Source organism: Amphiprion ocellaris, chromosome 5, assembly GCF_022539595.1.
Source record: "Amphiprion ocellaris isolate individual 3 ecotype Okinawa chromosome 5, ASM2253959v1, whole genome shotgun sequence".
NCBI classification, from domain to species: domain Eukaryota; kingdom Metazoa; phylum Chordata; class Actinopteri; family Pomacentridae; genus Amphiprion; species Amphiprion ocellaris.
The window spans coordinates 5,305,447-5,321,124 of record NC_072770.1 but is presented as its reverse complement, the minus strand read 5'-3'; the positions used below and the strand labels follow the sequence as shown (position 1 = coordinate 5,321,124).

General features: G+C 40.7%; 1 protein-coding gene across 4 annotated transcripts in view; it reads right to left on the bottom strand.

Annotated features, from left to right (window-relative positions):
• The window catches only part of anks1ab (ankyrin repeat and sterile alpha motif domain containing 1Ab), a 67,251-nt gene extending 59,042 nt beyond the window's left edge, over positions 1–8,209 (bottom strand). For all 4 annotated transcript variants that reach the window (XR_008601799.1, XM_055010943.1, XM_055010944.1 and 1 more), the window contains exons 1-2: positions 8,061–8,209; positions 7,195–7,621 (exon numbers count right to left, since the gene is read on the bottom strand). Coding sequence is in view for 3 of the 4 variants with exons in the window: in XM_055010943.1 (XP_054866918.1) it covers positions 7,195–7,488 (294 nt within the window). In the remaining variant the exon portion in view is untranslated. The remainder of the gene's footprint in view (positions 1–7,194; positions 7,622–8,060) is intronic.
• Between the last annotated feature and the right edge of the window lie 7,469 nt (positions 8,210–15,678).

The following is a 15,678-nucleotide window of genomic DNA, read 5'->3' as shown; positions in this document are numbered from 1 at the left end:
CAAACTTGACCGTTTTCTTGGTGAATCTTGGGTCCATGCAGGTTCCAACAGGTCTTCTGCAGTATTTGCGTCGATTGGGATGCAGTTCAATGGATGATTCATCAGAAAATCACCCTTCTGCCACTTTTCCATTGTCCATCCTTCCTGCAGGCTGTGGCCTTGGCAAATGCGACACAATTTTTTTTTGTCTTCTGTTCAATGCTAGTCACTGAGCACTAATTTGGCCATGGAGACCACTGCGTGAGAGAATTCAACAAACTGTTCTTGTAGGGGTTTCTGGTGACCAGTTTACATGTAGCTCTGCTGCAGTTGAAAAGGGGCTGGCCCTGGACTGTTGAAGCAATAAACGATCTTCTCTAACAGTTGTCTTAGAGGGTCTGCCTGACCTGGGTTTGTCATGAATGTCACCAGTTTCTTCAAGTCTTTTTCTTATCCTCTCCGCTTGAAGTTTGGATACATTAAAGCTGTCTGCCACCTCAGCAGCAGACTTGATCTTCAGGTTCATGATGATCAGCCCTTTGGTCTGTGGTTGAATCTTTGGCATGTTGTCAGAGGTCAGGTTGCACTTCACATGAGGGTCTGGTGTGCTGGGGTTCTTTTTATACACACCTGGGAATGTGTTAATTACCGTATTTGTCACAGGTGAAGCTCTAATCTGTGATTGGTTCAATCATTTACAGACAGGACAAGATGTTTGTTCTTGCAAAAACAGATGTTATGGGCTTTACCAAGATGTGAACTTCAGGACACTTTTTGACGGTTTCATTTTGCACCCAGTTGTTAATGAAAGTTGTTAGTGAAAGCCCTTGACATTAAAAGGAACCATTTTTTGTGACAGCTGATTGTTTAGAAATAAAGTTATATGCCACTTGAAGTTACTATGTCCTTATGCGACTTTTGTCAGGTACTGTATTCTAAAAATGAAATATACTCCATTGATAGAAAATGATTTTGCAAAAATTTCGAAAGGGTGTTTTCCTTGCCACTGTCACCTTGGGGGCTTGCTCTGGGGATCAGGCATATGGGCTCTGTAAAGCGTCTCTGACTGTAATTGGCGCTATATAAATAAAATTGAATTGAATTGAATTGAATACTGTTTCAGTGTTAGCTATTGAAAATGTAGTCAGTAATATAAACTAACTACACTTTTTGGATGGTAAACTGCATATCTTTTTGGAGATGGCATTTGATTGTTGGCCGGACAAAAAAGAAAAGAAAAAAAAAGGAAATTAGAATATATTAATTTCAGCATTAGGACATTGTTCGGTATGTTCTGACATTTTGTACACTGAACAAATGCTTTATTGTGAACAAAACAGTTAGATGTATTGATAATAAAAAATAATTGTTGACTGCAGGCTTACAGTTCTCCTGTGATGAAATACAATAACATTTTAGTATTTATTTATATTTATTAACTACTTTACAGAAAATGTGCTGAATACACACTGAACGGGTTCCAGCTTAAATTCTGAATTTGGCACAGAGACTTCCCACTAGACCAGAACTAAAAGACGGAGGATGGAGACACCGTTACAGTCAAATATCTAATAAATGTATGATTAATCAAATTACCCAGATGACATATCTCAATTCGAAATCCAGCCTTGCTTTCACGAGCATACATTAAACGGTAATGCAGGAGGCACATCCAGGTCCCAGTCATGTGTCAAAAGAATGATTTACTAATCCAACAAAAGCTGACAGGACAGATAGAGGACATCATAATGCACCATCATAAATTTGAACCAGCAGACAGGCATCAGCACTCATCATGCAGACATGCTGAGGGTGAATGTGGTATAACTCTCTGAGGTTTCCCACTGAGCATTTTCCTAAATTAAAGTTTTATTTAATTACACCAAAGACAAATCCAGAAGGATTCAAATAAGTTTGAGCAACCCATAGTAATGTTCCATATTCACTCCTTTTTACAGGAAACACATTTAATAATATAAAGTCCTGTCCAAATAGTCCATCTGACCATTTTTGCTCTGCATTCAGCAGTGTCAGAAAAAAGAAATCAACTGAGGCTGTCTCTTCACATCAGCCAGCTCTTCTCTTTGTTTTAAATAGTTTTAAATAGAATACCAAGTGCTTTCACTGCAATAGGAAACTAAAACACGGTGAGCAGTTATATAAGCTGCCACACGTAATAAAACCTAAAATGTATATGTACCACTGAAAATGTCAGTGGGGTTTAAAGGTTATACTTCAACTCATACATTCCTTTTCATAATAACATCATCTGAATGCCAGCATTTGCGTTGAGTAGTTGGGCTGTCTGTGTGTTCATGTCCTGATATAAGAGTGTTTTTATGTATGTGACCTGAAGCCCAGCCTCCCTCCGAGCCTCGTGTGTTGTTTTAATGTTTTAATGTTTAATGTTTAATGTTGGGGTTGAACGCTGCAGGAGATACGGTGGCTCCAAAAAGTATTTGGACAGTTAAAGAGGCATAAAACAAGCCTGAGGTGTTTGAGGTTATTTCAAAAATCTTATGTGAACATTTGGGTAACTGATTTTATACCTTTTGGAAGTGGTTAGTTGAAAGCAGCTGCTAAAATGGCAAAGACGGATGAAATGAGTTCAGCGAAAAGGCCAAGCATTGCCACTCAGTTCAATAAAGGAGCAAAAACTCAATCCGTCATTCTCCACAGTAGGATGTATAGTCAAAAACTAGAAAAAGACCTAAAACAAATCGGACTACATGATTGTGAATGAAACTAAGAAAAACAGATAAGAAACAGCAGCAAATATTGGCGAGAACTGAAATGCAACTCAAAACAGCTGAGGGACAGTAATATGACAGAACTTATTAGCCTTTAAGAATGAGACAGCTTGGATTAAATTTTCAAAAGAATGTGTGAAGAAAGACAAAAGCTTTTGGAAGCATGTTATTTTCATAACATCAGCCTATGTGGATCTAATAGCAGAAAGCCAAAGGAAAATTTTCAGTCAGACTGCGCTAAGAGTACAGTAAAGCAGCAAGGTGGCTGTAGGACAGGACTGTTTGTCTAAAAGTGGTGGAAGTCAACTCATATTTACTGGTAAAAACATGAATCTTGAGGTGTACAAGAAACACATTTGCATTGAGAAAAGTCTGAGCTTTCTCAATGCAAAACTGTCTCACTGCAAAACATTTCACCTCTCATTCAAGCAACTTCATCAGAAGTGAAACGTTTCCTCAGTTTCCTGATCTCTGAGGAAAATTCCTTGATTAAGTTTCATTTTGACATCATATTTTCTAATGCAAAAAGATTATATTCATTGTCAAGTGTGGCTCGAGGGTCTAAAATATGCTTTGAGGTCACTGGATACACACAAGTGGAGTCAGTTTTTGCCTTCACCCATATACCCACACCCACATCCCCAACCCAAACAAATCCCTTGAAATGTGGAAGAGAAACAGACACTCAGGAACAGCTGCAAAACAGGATGCCCTTGAGAACAGGACACCCCACCCAACATGGCCTGAATAAACAGTCCTGTCAGAGAGCAGAGGGTGGAGCAAAGAGCAGCCACAGGGCACTGAGAGGTGACAAACACAGCTACGCAAATCCCAAGTACAAGTTCAAGATGTCTAAGTTCTCTGAGGTGACACACTGATGCCCCTGTTGTAAGTGAACATGCTCATAACATACTGTATGAGCCTCTTATGTGAACATACACTGAGCAGGGCTATGGTCAAGATTACATAAGTGTAGTCCTGTATAAGTCCAAATTTCGAGATGCATACTACCAGTCAAAAGTTTGGACACACCTTCTCATTTAACGGTTTTCCTTTATTTTCATGACTATTTACATTGTAGATTCTCACTGAAGACATCAAAACTAGGAATGAACACATATGGAATTATGTAGTAAACAAAAAAAGTGTGAAATAAGTCAAACATATTATATTGTTTTAATTTTTCAAAATAGCCATCCTTTGCTTTGATTGCTGCTTTGTACACTCTTGGCATTCTCTCCATGAGCTTCATGGGGTAGTCACCTGAAATGGTTTTCCAACAGCCTTGAAGGAGTTCCCAGAGATGCTGAGCACTTGTTGGCCCTTTTGTCTTCACTCTGTGGTCCAAATCATCCCAGGTCAGGTGACTGTGGAGGTCAGGTCATCTGACACAGCACTCCATCACTCTCCTTCTTGGTCAGATAGGCCTTACACAGCCTGGAGGTGTGTTTGGGGTCATTGTCCTGTTGCAAAATACATGATGATCCAACTAAATGCGAAGCGGATGGGATGGTATGTTGCTGCAGGATGCTGTGGTAGCCATGCTGGTTCAGTGTGCCTTCAGTCTTGAATAAAACCCCAACAGTGTCACCATCAAAGCACCCCCACACCATCACACCTCCTCCTCTATGCTTCATGGTGGGAACCATTCATGTAGAGACCATCCGTTCACCTTTTCTCCATCGCACCAAGACACGGCAGGTGGAACCAAAGATCTCAAATTTGGACTCATCAGACCAAACCACAGAGAATCTACAAGGTAAATAGTCATGAAAATAAAGAAAAAAACATTAAATAGAAGGTGTGCCCAAACTTTTGACTGGTAGTATCGTTGAGTCCAAGCAGGCTTGAAACTGAATCAAGATGATGACAAATAAAGCAAAGTAATGTCGTCCTAGTGTGAGATGCAGTTAGTGAACCTGGATAGAATTTCTTTTTCTGTTCCTTGCATAGAACCAAGATATAAAAGGGACAAAAATCAAAGCACATGCTGAAGTACAAAAAGTCAAAAAGCCTTTAGTATTGAGCTCAGTTGACATGCTGTGAACTTTTTCTGAGTCAGGTATCCACAACTTTAAAGGCTTTTGAATTTTGAGGAAGTAGTGGTGATTTTTTGGTAGCTTGTTTGTTTTATGGAGGAGGGGTAGAATCCACTCCCTTTTTAATTAATTAATTTAATCGGTAACGGGCCATGTACAACATTAAACATACATGTTACTGTTTGATGCATTGAACCTGAGTGAGCCTAAGGCTAATTCTAATCTGCTGTCCCCTGGTAAGTCACAATTAAAACAGCACTGAGCAAACTAGACAGACAAGACAAAACATGTTATACAAATTATACACAGTCATACATCAAATACACAGATGCACACATGCACACACACACACTTTGTCAGCACCATGAGTATGTTAGAGAAATGAAACACCAGGATATCTAAGCCTAGAGCAAAATAAACAGCAACAATTAAAACATATAGATTATAACGTATGTGTATTTGACAAGAATCGAGAAGATCAGTGTCACTGTAATATCCTAAAAAAATACAATTTTCTTAGTTTGGGCAAATTTCTCTTTTGCTTTTATGCTTGTCTGATATTTAAAGGAATTCATCATCCTGCCTGCCCTCTTCTTAGAGGATGCCTGGTCCACTCATGCAGTGGCAGTGCAGGTGGAACTGGAGCATCTAATAGAGGTGACTGGGTACCACAGTTCACAAAGGCAGCTTTTGGTCAATCTGCTTTCTCAGTTCAAGCTCTGATGAAATGGAATTCATAACCACAAACATCAGAGTCTCAGGAAGCTTTGCCTCAGAATTTGGTTGAAGTCAGCACAAAATTCTCACCACCAATGATATACCAACTGATATTGTTGGTATATAAATGTTGGTTGTGTCTTGCCCAGTGACAACAGATGTGAATTAGCTGCTAGCTAGCGATTACTTTTAGTTGTGTGCTGCCCCTGTAAACTGTAAAATGAGAGACAAATGCAGAGTCACTGGGAACACAGAAGCATTTTGTGTATCTCACATCTATCTCAGCACTTGGTTTGTGCTACTTTGTTTTATGATTGAAGTAATGTTTTACTGCTTGTTTGCTGTATTGCAAGAATTAGCATACATTTTTATGAAGTTGCATTATTTACAACCTTGAAAACAGAATATTTATATTCAACTAAGAAAACAATGAAAACAAATTGTCCACATATTGTGCATGTTGCAACTTCCAAAGCAGCCAGTGTCACTGAGGAGGAAAGACATCCCATAAAAGCCTCGGTTGAGGCCAACAGAGCCAAAGCCAGAATTTTAGAAAGACTGAGATCCACTTTCATCTATCATCAACATACTTTCATAAAATGCATGAAACAAGTGATGGCACTGACCAGTCAAGTTCTCGGCTTGAGGGAGTCAAGCTGAATAATGAATGAATACAAGAATAGATGATCTTTGGTTGCACTGGCAGCTAAATATTCATTCAAGTACAAAGTTAAAATAAATAAGATCTTTTTTTTTTTTTTTTTTTTTTTGCTTCTACAGAAATCAGTTGCTAGCAAAGATATCTGTTGAGTCTGGTGAGATATTGCACTGTGCCAAAGTTTAGCCTGATATCTGAAGAAGATTCTGTGAATGTTATGATTTTGACTGGGATTAGCACTAGGCACAAAGTGTCAGAAATGTTTCATGTGGCTGTGGGCATTTAAAAAAAACTGCCTTGTTTTGCTTTCAAGCTGTATAATTTAATAATATGCTATCAACCACTGTCTCCATTGTCTACAACTATTTAAGTTGTGCTAACAAAGAATTATTCATTTCGGTGTCTTTGCAGTGCTTTAGGGTGTAGGCTACTGCACTGACACTCCAAAATGCTCAGAAATCACAAGTTAAGGCTTTTGGGGATAAGGGAGGGGGTGAGGGGTGGAGAATTGCTCACAGTGGTAGATGGCGCAAGACGGAGCAAAGGAGCCAGAAGAGTGCAGGAGGAGACAGTAGAAGCGTGGGTTGGCCCCAGAGACATGTACTGAGTGGATGTGGAATGACAGCACAAGCCCAATTAGTCTTGGATGCCAGGGCTGCTACAGGGAGGTCGGTGCAAGTGATCAAGCCATTCATGCATTCAAGCACTCGCCCGCAGGCATTCTCAGCCGACAGCCTGGGTAAAGTTACTCTATCACTGCTTCTGCTGGACTCCTGATCACTCTCATACTGCTGCCTCTACCACCCCCACCCTCCTGAAATGTGCTGCCTCGCCCGCTCCCATTAGTCTTTTTTTCACACTAATCCTGAGTTGCTTCTCTTATCCGTCTGCCTTTCTTTTTCTCGCACATTCACACTCGCTAACACACTCTCTCTTAAGGATATTAACACACTCCACCTGAAAGCCTGGCCATGTTTTAACAGTGACAGTGCACTCCCTCCGTCCTCCACACCCTCCCACTTGTTTCCCATCCCCAGAGTTCAAGTATTACCTCATCCCACTCAGAGGCGAAGGAAGGCATGTGCTCCATGGATGGTTGCCCAGAGCTGCAGTTAGACACAGATCCACGGCGGCCAGCCAGACTTCCATCCTCCTCCCCAAGTGGTGACGCCAACAAGTCAGAGTCCGACTTGGACAAGCTTCGAATCAGTCCAAGGTCTATAGGTCTGACTTTGACCACTGCTGCTGATGCAGACTCAGCTGAAACTCCACTCAAGTCCATCGTGTCAGGCTTTGGATTCTGGATCACCTTGGCAGGGTTGGCATCCGGCGTGCACTCTGCCATTGTTTTGGAGCTGCCAAATACAGCTCAGAGTCCTCCGTCTCCTGCAGTGTTCTGACTTGTTCAGTCAGTCAGTCCAAAGAGCGATCCAGAGTCTTTGTGGAGCTTTTAAACTTGTAGTTGTGGAACAGTTGTACTGAAAGATACAGATTTATGAAATATGAAAGTCACACAAAGTTCGCCTGTTTGGGTGGGAATTGCAGCATGTAAATGAGAGGCTTGGTGTGCACAGAAACAATCATCACGGTCCACCCACTAGTTGTATCCTGTTGCCCTCCCCTTAGTGACTGGCTGCCTTCTTTGATACTCCTGCACTTTCTCCTGTCCACAGAGTCGGGTTTTGTTGTCAGGTCAAGTATGTCGTGTTCTCATACAAAGTCTAATAAAGAATATTCCCAGAGGAATTTGAGAATGTAAACCATGACTTGATGGAGCAAGAAGATAAATGCTTGAATGCACGTGCACATACACACTCATAGATACACTGAATTTCATCTTAAGAGTGCCTGGTGCCTAATAATTGAGAAACTCATCACTATTAGCCAAAAAAAGTCTTCATCACTGCATGCGCTTACCTGCTGTCCTGGTTCTTTCCCTCCTTCCCTGTGTTTGTCTGTCCTGCTCTGAGGTTGTTTTCAGAGTCTTCAGGAGTACTGGTTTATCCCGTAGTGAGAATCAGAGGACGGGAGGATCCCAAAGCCTGGCCTTATTCAGACTGACAGCTGGGGTAATCAGGTTACTGACGCACTGGGTGGCTGCTCCATTTTAAAGGAGGGAGAGTCGGGATTCCTCCTTTGCTGTCTGTGTCTATGTTGTGTGTATGTGTGTGTGCAGGAGTCTTACTGAGTTGAGCTTACTTTTGTTATTGTAAAGCAGACAGGGCAACAATTTTATTTTTAGACCTTTATGGAACCAGTTTGCACTGCCAGCGAAATTTCTGTCATCAATTAGATCAGTGTGACTTTGGATGATACAGAGATTTATATGCATTTATATCTAAAACACTCTTGGCCAGACATTGCATCGTGATCTTGAAGACGTTGCTATGGATGCCTATTTTTCTCATCGGAGAAATCTCCTTATCTCTACTAGATTTCATAGGGCACACCGTGGACAGGTGACCAGTCTATCGGAGGGCTACATATAGAGACAAACTAGCACTCTCACATTCACACCTATGGTCGATTAAGAATTACCAAACAAAAGTATGATTTTGGACTGTGGGAGGAAGCTGGAGTACCAGGAGAAAACCCACGCATGCACAGGGAGAACATGCAAACTCCATGCAGAAAGATCCCTGGTTCAGGCCGGGGATGGAAACTGGGGATCTTCTAGCCGCTCGGCTAACCACCAAGCCCCTGTGCAGCCCTTTGTGATACATTTGAGTAAAAACATCCGAATGAAATCGTTTACCAAAAAATAAATGCCATTGTGTTTTTATTTTGTTCTGTGACTTAAGGTGCATGTATCAGAGGTTTAAAAAAATCAAGATAAGAAATGTTGATGATATGGCAGGAATGTAGAAAAGATCTCATACACTCTATGCTCTTTATGTCTCCTCTCAATGGGAGCTGACGCTGACAAAAGGGTCTCTTGTGAGGCATCCTTAGTATTCACAGGCAACTGTAGCCGTGCACACCGCCTCTGTGCCCTCAATCAGCCAAGTTCCTTGCATGCTCACCTCTTCCCTGTGGGCAGTGCTGGTATATGTGCATGACAGAAAAGATAACATCCTTGGCTCACCAAGTAGGGCTCAAACCGCCACACACTGCTTAGGCTGGCAGTAACAAAAGCCACAACTAATGAAACACGCTGAATTGCACATTTAATGATCTCTATGATGGTGATTAGGATATAACAGTTTAAGTTATCCACATTTTCTCTGCCATTTTAAACAATGGAGGCTCTGGAATACAACATGTTTCAAGATAATGATGTCTTCACGGCATATTAGAGCGACTAAAATAAAACATGCATCCCCTCCTTCAGCTGGCTGGATGCTGAGCCTCAGGCTGAAGACAGTGGTGACTCATGAACACTCTTCTCTAACAAAGACATGCACACTGTGCAAGTCACAGAGAGACAGCGCATACAGTAAACACACATGCTGGGGTGCAATGTTTTCCTGCACACAGAGTTTGTGTTTGTGTGCACAGGTTTCGTGGCACTAAATTGTTTGGGCTCACTGACACATGAATGTTTTTTCAGGATTTTTCTGTCTGTGATGTCCACTCCATCTGCCGTATGTGTCTCCAGGTAACTGACATTTTAATAACTGCGCAAGTTCTAATAACACTTTTCTCACCACTCCAGCTTATAAATCATCATTCTTCTCTGCAATTGGTGCCCTGCAGTTCTCACCTAATCAGCCGACATTACAGAGACAGAGAATGAGGCCACTGGGTAAAGATCTAACGAAGTTAATCAGCCTCGGAAGCTATTACCTTCAGATTGGCTTCAAAACAAGTAGTGCAAATCAGCCTCTCACGAATGGCATAAAATGTGCAGTACAGTCGTCTATATGTCTGAGAATCTACAGACCCAAGTGACAGATCCTTCACTGAAATCCCACTGCACTGTGTTCAGCTTGTTCTCTTTGGAGAGTTTCACAGGACATTAACCCGAGAGTCACGGACAAGAATGCTCTGATGCTGACCTTTGAGGTCATCTGTTCCCCGAGGCAGTAGGGGTGTCGTTCATCCATTTTCAGAGCCCCAAAATGTGGAAATACATACTGTTTATGACTGGACTAGCAGAGCAACCAAAGAAATAACACTAGATCAAGTTCTGTTCAGGAGACTACATAAAAGAGGTCATATACAGGTCAACACAACAACACAGTGCGTATACATTTCAAAATAATCACAAATTAAGATCTTCACCAAGGGAGCTACAGTCGTGTTTTTGGCCGTTATTGTAGAGCTACCGAGAACAGGTGTCTCCCTTTGAAACAACGCTGTTCAAATATTTCTTCACTGTAAAAGACACTTCAAAGTCAAGGGATGAGATGAATCACTTCAAATAGAGGCAACAGCAAAACTACCTGCTGTTAGCTCAGAATGGCTAAAGATGTGGCTTCTGTGAAAGCTTTCCAGCAGACAAGAACAGAGCTGACCTCTCAGCAGGGAAATGGGAGGGCAAGTGTGCATGGCTGAGTGAAGACGTAGTGCTGGATATCCATCAGCATTAGGGAAGGAGAGGGAGCGAAAGGGAGACTGGAGGGTAGAGGCACAATCTTTTCTCAGCGTCTAACTGGGTTTAGTCGGTAATCTCATTGGGTTATTCTGAGAATTTACTCAAATACATATCAGTAGCACCTGAAACATCTGTAGAATATAGGAAAATTGACAAGAGGTTCCCCACAGTAAAATGAGCCAACAGTTTTCTACTGGCATACAGTGGTTTACTGACATTTTAGCCAGAGTAACTGCATGGCTCAGCAAAAAGCGTTTGTATTTCCATAAAATCTGATACAGATTCAACCATGATTGACATTTATCAGCAGGACAAGCCAGTTTTCTCTTGTTATCTCAATACCTAGAAGACATTCATTGTCCTGTGGTGATGAACCAAAAAAAAATTGATCTTCCCAGCTCTTATAGCAGCACAACCATTAGGTGCATTTGTGCGGTTGTAAGTTGACAGCTTTTGAAGTGACAGCTTTGTTTATCTATTTTGACTCAAAAATAAATTTGCCCAGTATATTGGTATATCTTCCATTTTTTCCCAAACTAATGACATTCCCATTAACATCAGTTGTAGATAAAGGTCTATGCAATTTACAAACATTAGCATGTTAGCATGCTGAACTAAAATTGTGAACATGTTGCTGTTGGCATGCTAGCATGCTAAGCATGCGACTCTATGCATTTTCTTCTGCTTATACGGGAATGGATCATGAACACACCCGTGTAACCAAGTTTCTCCTGGGGGATCCCGAGGCGTTCCCAGGCCAGATGAGATATATAATCCCACCAGGGAGTTTCAGGAGTGCCCAGAGGTCCCAGCTGGATGTGCCCAGAGAACTGCTAAAGGAAGTCACCCAGGAGGCTTCCTAATCAGACACCCAGAGACTTCACTTGGCTCCTTTCAATGCAAAGGAGCAGTGACTCTACTCTAAGCTCCCTCTGGATGTCTGAGCTCCTCACCCTATCTCTGAGGCTAAGCCCAGCCACCCCATGGAGGAAACTAAATTCGGCTGCTAGTATCTGCAATATCAGTCTTTTGGTCATTACCCAGAGCTCACGGTCAACAGCGATGTAATCAGAATCTAAAGGCTCAGAAATGTATCGATAGGCAGCAAATTCCTTTGAATAAGATGCATTGCTGTGACAATGTAAAACACTGAGAGAAATCCATCCTGAGCAGGATAGCCGTGTTGCCATGAATTCTCACCTCCACAAAATTCACTGATGTTATTACAGCATTCATACGGCATCCTTTTCAAAAGCAAAAGTATATTTTTGGTCTGGTGCGATAAGGGATTCATTCTTTTCCATTACACTGCACAGCATCACATGCCACAACAAACGCTGCCAGCCACATAAGGACAAAGATAAAATTAACAGATAAATTTAACATGCTGGAAAGATCAGAATCAAAGCACACCACGGAATCCAACTGTAGTTCCTTCATTCGTATATAAGATGAGAAATGATGTCATGATACCCTGGGTGAAAGGGGGAGGGGTGTGTGGATGCAGATGTGTGTTCACCTGCAGTGCATTCACGTATGGATGCATGCACATGTGTCTATGGCTGCACATGTGAGTGTGTGTGTGTTTGCATGCAGGAATAGATGTTTGTGTTGAAGCCAGAGGCACGCAGCGCTTCCTGTGTTAGGTGAATGCTCTCAGTGAAAACAATGGGCACAGCTCCATGTTTCTGAATCTCCCATCAGGGGGTTGATGATGACAATGGCCACTGACAGATTAAACACATTCCCTGTTTTATTGCAGTTGACTCAGAATACCATGGTTAAAAAAGAAAAGAAACACCACAGATTTTCAATTATATCCAATGGCTAGCAATCCACCATGTCTTATCAAAGGTGAATGGTGAGAGAATGAAAGAAAGACACATTTAAATTCAGAGGGAACAAAGGACAAAGGGAAAATTGAGGATGTGGGGGGGATGCAAAGAGACACAGAGGAGAGCAGGTAGAGCGAAAATGAGAAGCAGGGTAATTAATCCACAGATAATGCTGACGGTTCACAGCCAGGTCACTTTCAGTGTAACACCACCATAATAGCTGCCCTTGACAAGCTCAATATCCTACGAGCACCGGAGATGTATGTCCAAATGATAGTAATGATATTGGCAGTCATGAATCAATCAGACATGCTCAATATATTCAACTCGGCATCAAGAAATTTATTCTCAGGGAAGTGATAATGTAAGACAATCTGCTTCCATTATGAGCTGACTCACACAGCACTTTAAGAAAGATTAAGCATGCAAGTTCACAATAGAGACATGATAGTTGAAGAAAAATCAATTTATTAAATAAGAGTTTCCACATGCTCAAGGCACAAAATAATACAGGAGCATCTTTCTGCTGTCACATCCCTTCTGGATGAACCCTAGTCTAGACCTGGCCTGAAAAACTATAGTGCTTTTGCTAAATCTGCCCTCATCTTTAGATACACAGTGCTCACCCAAAGGCTTTTAGCCTTTTTTAACTTCTGAACATCAAAGATTTTTAGAGAGTAGAAGAATTTTCCCCTTCCTTAAAAATAGAATCTGCCCTTGACTCTATATTGAGCACATTTTTAGAAGCAATTTTACTTGTTGCTGGAGTAAAAGGCAACACAGCACTCTCATTCAGCCCTAGCTTGCTGTCATGATGTTTTTTGGCAGATTTTAAAGATGACATTACAGGATTTTTTTCTGCCTAAACCTTGATTCACCTCATTGTTTTATTTTTAGAAAGAGAAAATGCTCTTATTCTATTGTGCTCATGAAATCCTTTATCCTCTTGGAAAGCTTAGTCAGTAATAACTGCAAATGCAGAAATTAACAATTCCTCAGAGAAGCCTGTCTCGACAACATGAACACTGTAAAGGCAGTAAAAACTCAGCAATTCCCACAAAATGTATAAAGCGGTATCTAGAAATCGTTCGACTTTTCTTCTAAAGGATGGAATATGTTCATTTGGCAGTGAGCTGATTATCCAATACAAATTGTCAGCAAAAGACAGAAGGAAGCAAAGCAAGAACAATACTCCAGAGTGCAGAGCAGTCTCTCATCTACTTTGATAAAGACAGGTTTTGTTCATTTCTAACAAGAGCTGAGTCCTTGTATTAAACACCATTATATGCATGAGTGAGATGGCATCACATGATGGGTTTTTCAATTCCACCTTGGGCGCATATTGACTGACAGAAGGGAACAACAGAAATTTCTATAGCGGAGATAAGCAGACAGACACTAGATTGCAAAGACAGCTTCCCGATAGAAACAATTTGGGATACTTCAGGCAGTTGTGTGTGAGCCTCCGAGGCTGGAAAAGAAGCGATTTGTGAAATTTCTCTCTTCTTTGCTGGTAATCTTCCATAATCACTATGGGAAAAAAGTGCAGATTTGGCAGCTTCATTTTTGGCTGTTTCATCTTGTGCGTTCATGTACAAGTGAAAAGGACTGTACTGGAGGGTTTTAAGATTGTTCATGCTCCAGATGAGAAAGAAGATGAGCAGGAGGGCCTTTATGTGTGCACAGTGCACACGCATGACTGTTGAAACTCACAAGTCCATGTTATGACTCTTTCTATTGCTCATTGTCATTTCCAGCATGTTGGTAGAGAGCAGTAACTACACAGGAAAAAGGGTTTTGAGATTTCAGGCGGCCTGGCAAACTTAATAACAGATAGAGCATTTGCATTGTTTTGTGCATCTGACAGCTATTTTAAGGTTTCTCTCTCTCTCTCTCTCTCTTTATTAGCTTACATACACAATAAATAACAGTTTTGTTAGGACAGTTGCATCACAACTTGCTACATTAGCTTACCCAGAAATGTACTGACAGAATTTAGGCACTGTCTCATTTAGCAATATAAAATAACAAAAATAATCACCAAGATGCGATTTCATTGACACTGATGTTTTTTTCAATCACTTCATTACAGATAATACCTAGGAAAAAAACAAACAAGTTTGACATTTTGCTAAGGCTAGCGGGTAAAGCTAATTTTCACATGATGAAGCTAGAGTACAGCAGTTTTGCTTCGTTTATAGCTTTGTTTTGCAGTTACTACAAATTTTACACAACATTTTCACAGAAATTAGCCATTTGCATGGAACAGTATATTTTACAAGGGAAAAAAGCTATTTCAACCAAATATATAGCTAGTGCTTTTTGACTTTTTAGGGCCCACAACATGTTACATAAAGTTGTTTTTTCTTTTTAAATAATGGGTAGTTTTCATTTATTACTCTAGTAGTTGTTTTATTACTGAAACAAATAATCAACCTACAGTCAGTGGTACTTTCCATCTTAACAAAATTGTACATGCATATTGTTCTGGAGTATACACTACCGTTCAAGAGTTTGGGGTCACCCAGACAACTTCATGTTTTCCATGAAAACACACACTTTTATCCATGTGCTAACATAACTGCACAAGGGTTTTCTAATCATCAATTAGCCTTTCTACACCATTAGCTAACACAATGTAGCATTAGAACACAGGAGTGATGGTTGCTGGAAATGTTCCTCTGTACCCCTATGGAGATATTCCATTAAAAATCAGTCGCTTCCAGCTAGAATAGTCATTTACTACATTAACAATGTCTAGACTGTATTTCTGATTAATTTAATGTTATCTTCATTGAAATTTTTTTTTCTTTCAAAAATAAGAACATTTCTAAGTGACCCCAAACTTTTGAACAGTAATATAAAGCTAAGAAAACTGGGCCAGGGCAAAAGTGTGATAGCACAAAAAAAGGTGAGATAAGTGAGAACATAATATGAACACAGGGGCAGATTGTGCTTTGGAAAAAAAAATTAAGCCAGAAAATAAGATTTTCTTGCAACAAAAGTGGTAAAATATAATCTTGTGACAGCACATCAACTATGAACCAGGGACACTCTACAGAGGCAGACATTTGCAACTACTTTTATATGCATGTATGGATAAGAACCATATGTTTGAGGTGATGAGGACCGTGATAAAAAATTCAAGTCCTTTAGTTGGAGG